This window comes from Octopus bimaculoides, chromosome 4, assembly GCF_001194135.2.
Source record: "Octopus bimaculoides isolate UCB-OBI-ISO-001 chromosome 4, ASM119413v2, whole genome shotgun sequence".
Lineage (NCBI taxonomy): Eukaryota > Metazoa > Mollusca > Cephalopoda > Octopoda > Octopodidae > Octopus > Octopus bimaculoides.
The window spans coordinates 145,360,843-145,364,186 of NC_068984.1; the positions used below are offsets into that span (position 1 = coordinate 145,360,843).

Consider the following 3,344-nt stretch of genomic DNA (forward strand, 5'->3'; position numbering starts at 1 on the left):
ATATATATATATATATAATAATAATAAAGTTGAATATTTAAATTCTTCGGCCAGATTTATACGTTTGAATTTATTCACTGCTATACTAGGTTCAGTCCCACTGCGTTGAACCTTGGGTAAGTGTCTTCTACTGTGAAAGGATTTGGTAGACGGTCCCACCACCATCGCTTGACAAGCGACGTTGGTGTGTTTACGTCGCCATAACTTAGCGGTGCGGCAAAAAAACGATAGTAAAAGTACTAGATTTATAAAGAATAAGTCCTGGGGTCGATCTGTCCGACTAAAGGCGGTGCTCCAGCATGGCTGCAGACTGAAACAAGTAAAAGAATGAAATAGAATGTGTGTACATTAAATATTCTCAATAAAGGCAAATGACTCCAATTTAATAAACTTTTATTTGAGGTAAAAACATTCTTTGAGAGATTCCTGTCGCTACCAATTTGCCAAATCAGTCTTTGAAGAATATGACGGAAATGAAAAATATTTTGTGATTTTGCAACAAACTGGTTCTATGTTGGTACAATCAATGCGCATTGCTTTGAAGCTGCAAAGATTGCGAAAAATAGAATTATGAGGTCTTTCGTGGGGATTAGATGCGCGAATAAAATATTAATTGTACGAGTTGCTTATTACGTGTTTGGGGGGGGGGGAGTAGCAAGACATGATGTTAGTAAAAAGCAAGAAGAGTGGAAAAAACATAAAACTTGATGGTAAAAGAATGAATGATGGCAGCAGGAGATGAAACCAAAGCCAAAAGCTGTCTGTTTTGTGTCTCTTCACAATATCCGTTCATAATTGGTTGCGCTGAAATTCCTCGACTAGATAGGACAGAAAAGAAAAAAAAACACAATTGCATAAATAACACCATGTAATGTATACTTGAAGATACAGTATATATAATATTGTATATTATACATTGTTATATAATACAAGTGGTTTCGATTCCCAGACTGGGCGTTGTGAATGTTTATTGAGCGAAAACACCTAAAGCTCCATGAGGCTGTGGTGAACCCTGCTGTACTCTTTCACCACAACTTTCTCTCACTCTTCCTGTTTCTGTTGTACCTGTATTTCAAAGGGCCAGCCTTGTCACACTCTGTGTCACGCTGAATCTCCCTGAGAACTACGTTAAGAGTACACGTGTCTGTGGAATACCCAGCCATTTGCACGTTAATTTCACGAGCAGGCTGTTCCGTTGATCATATCAGATGGGACCCTCGTCGTCGTAACCGACGGAGTGCCACGATAATACAAACAGAAAGCAGCCCGGATCAGTGAGCAATAAATCGTTTTCATTTACTGGTTATATGTTATTAAATTCTATTAATCCAACCATGAAACAATATTATTAAGTATGTTTAAAAACTGTCTGAATGTGTTATTTAGGTAAGTTAAAAGATCAACTTAGGGTCTCAGAACAAAGGCCTTTGTCCCTTTTGTGTTCTATTGTCCATTTCTGACCGACTCATTTAATATTGTGCGTTTTTGGATATAAACGTCGTGATTGACGAGGACAGAGAGACATTCTAATGTAGTTTTTAAAATTACCACAAAAATACGAACAGGTTTGGATAATTATTTTTTACTTTTAGGCGGCGAGCTGGCAGAATCGTTAGCACGATTGGCCTTGTGCCAAAATTATAAGTATTATTATTATTATTATTATTATTATTATTATTATTATTATTATTATTATTGTTATTATTATTATTAAGTGTTGTGTCCTTAAGCAAAACACTTTATTTCCCCTTGGTCCAGTCCACTTAACTCGCAAAAATGATTATTACTTGTATTTTAAAGGGCCAGTCTTGTTACAATCTGTGTCGCGCTGAATCTCCCTGAGAACTATGTTAGGGATACGCGTAAATTTCAGGAACAGGTTGTTCCGTTGGTCGAATCAGCTGGAACACTCATCGTCATAACCGACGGAGTACCAGTTATTTTAATATTTATACATTTTCAAAGCAAATGTATTTAAAAAATATAGTGTACATAACTCTACATTAAACATGATTAATGTTTCTCCCGTCATGTGAATGCGTGCGGCTAAATGGCTAAGATGTTGATCTCATGATCGTAAGGTTGTGATTTCAGTTTAGGGACCAAACTGCATGTTTTGGCGTTTAGGAAGATAATTCATATAAAATGAATATCAGCTGCTGAAGCGATGGAAGTCAGCCTTTTCACTGAGTAGGGTCTCGTTTAGCTGGGTAGAAGGTGCGCCTGCCCATCACTCTATTTCTATTACAGAAATGCTATCATGAAACTTAGCAGACGACAAAGAAATTATCTTTTTTTTTTTAAAGGGAGAATAATTTAAAGGTAATACCTAATGTAAGTGAATTGTTAATTTTTTAAAGTTGGAGTGCGGAGTACATAATCAACATTATCAGTTTTTAAGATGGAGAGTAGCAGGAGAGAAATACGTTAGCGGACAAATACAATCGTCTTTTCTTTTTAAACTGGAGAGCAGTTTGAGAATAATACCGTAGCAGATAAGTGAATAGTCTATATTTTAAAGATAGAGATGAGTTTTAGATAAATACCTTAGCAGACGACAACGCTGTTGATCTAAGCGGAACTGAGCATCATCCACGTTGTTTACTTCTCGTTTACTCCACAAACGTTCTGCCACAGCTGAAGCTCTCGGCCTGTAAGACGAAATGGGGGGAAAAAGAAACCAGCTTATAAACAATTTTATCTTATTTTTCGTTCATTTTGTCCATTTGTCTAGCTCTGCTTTCTTTCTCTGGTTCTCTGTTAGTGGTCTATCATTCTATCTGTCTGCCTGTTTGTATGTCTACCTGTCTATTTGTCTGTATACATCTATGTATGTATATGCGTGTGTGTATGAGGATAGATAGATAGATAGATAGATAGGCGTCGCAACCCAGCTGCGTTCTACGATACTGCGTCACGAATCTCTGTCCCACATAAACATTTTGTTAGATTCCCAATTTCATGTTGCCTTGCCAATAACATCAGTGTAGTCGAGTGGTCTTCATCCTTCCTTAGGGTTTGGAAGTCTCTGAAATAGAACATCTGATATGGCCTGTTGTTAAGTACGATAACAGTGGTCTATATGCATTGGGCAATGATAATAGAGATGTTGAGTACTGGGTTCGATATAATCGAATATCCCCCTCCGCCCAATTTCAGGCCTTGCAGCTATACTAGAAAGGATTATTATAATTAATTATATTATAATAATTAATTATATTTTCCTTTATATTTTTCATTCTAGTAATACCAGAAATAAGACAGAAATGTTTTAGCTTCATACAAAGAAATTTTTAAAATTAAATTTTACCTTACTTTTTTTTTAATTGCAATAAAGATATATA

General features: G+C 36.1%; 1 protein-coding gene across 1 annotated transcript in view; it reads right to left on the minus strand.

Moving 5' to 3' along the window:
* Nucleotides 1-407: 407 nt before the first annotated feature.
* Nucleotides 408-3,344, minus strand: part of LOC106878756 (beta-hexosaminidase subunit beta) — a 31,009-nt gene continuing 28,072 nt past the window's right edge. The window contains exons 12-13 of the mRNA XM_052967697.1: nucleotides 2,547-2,651; nucleotides 408-818 (exon numbers count right to left, since the gene is read on the minus strand). Coding sequence (XP_052823657.1) covers nucleotides 668-818; nucleotides 2,547-2,651 — 256 coding nt within the window. The 3' untranslated portion in view covers nucleotides 408-667. The remainder of the gene's footprint in view (nucleotides 819-2,546; nucleotides 2,652-3,344) is intronic.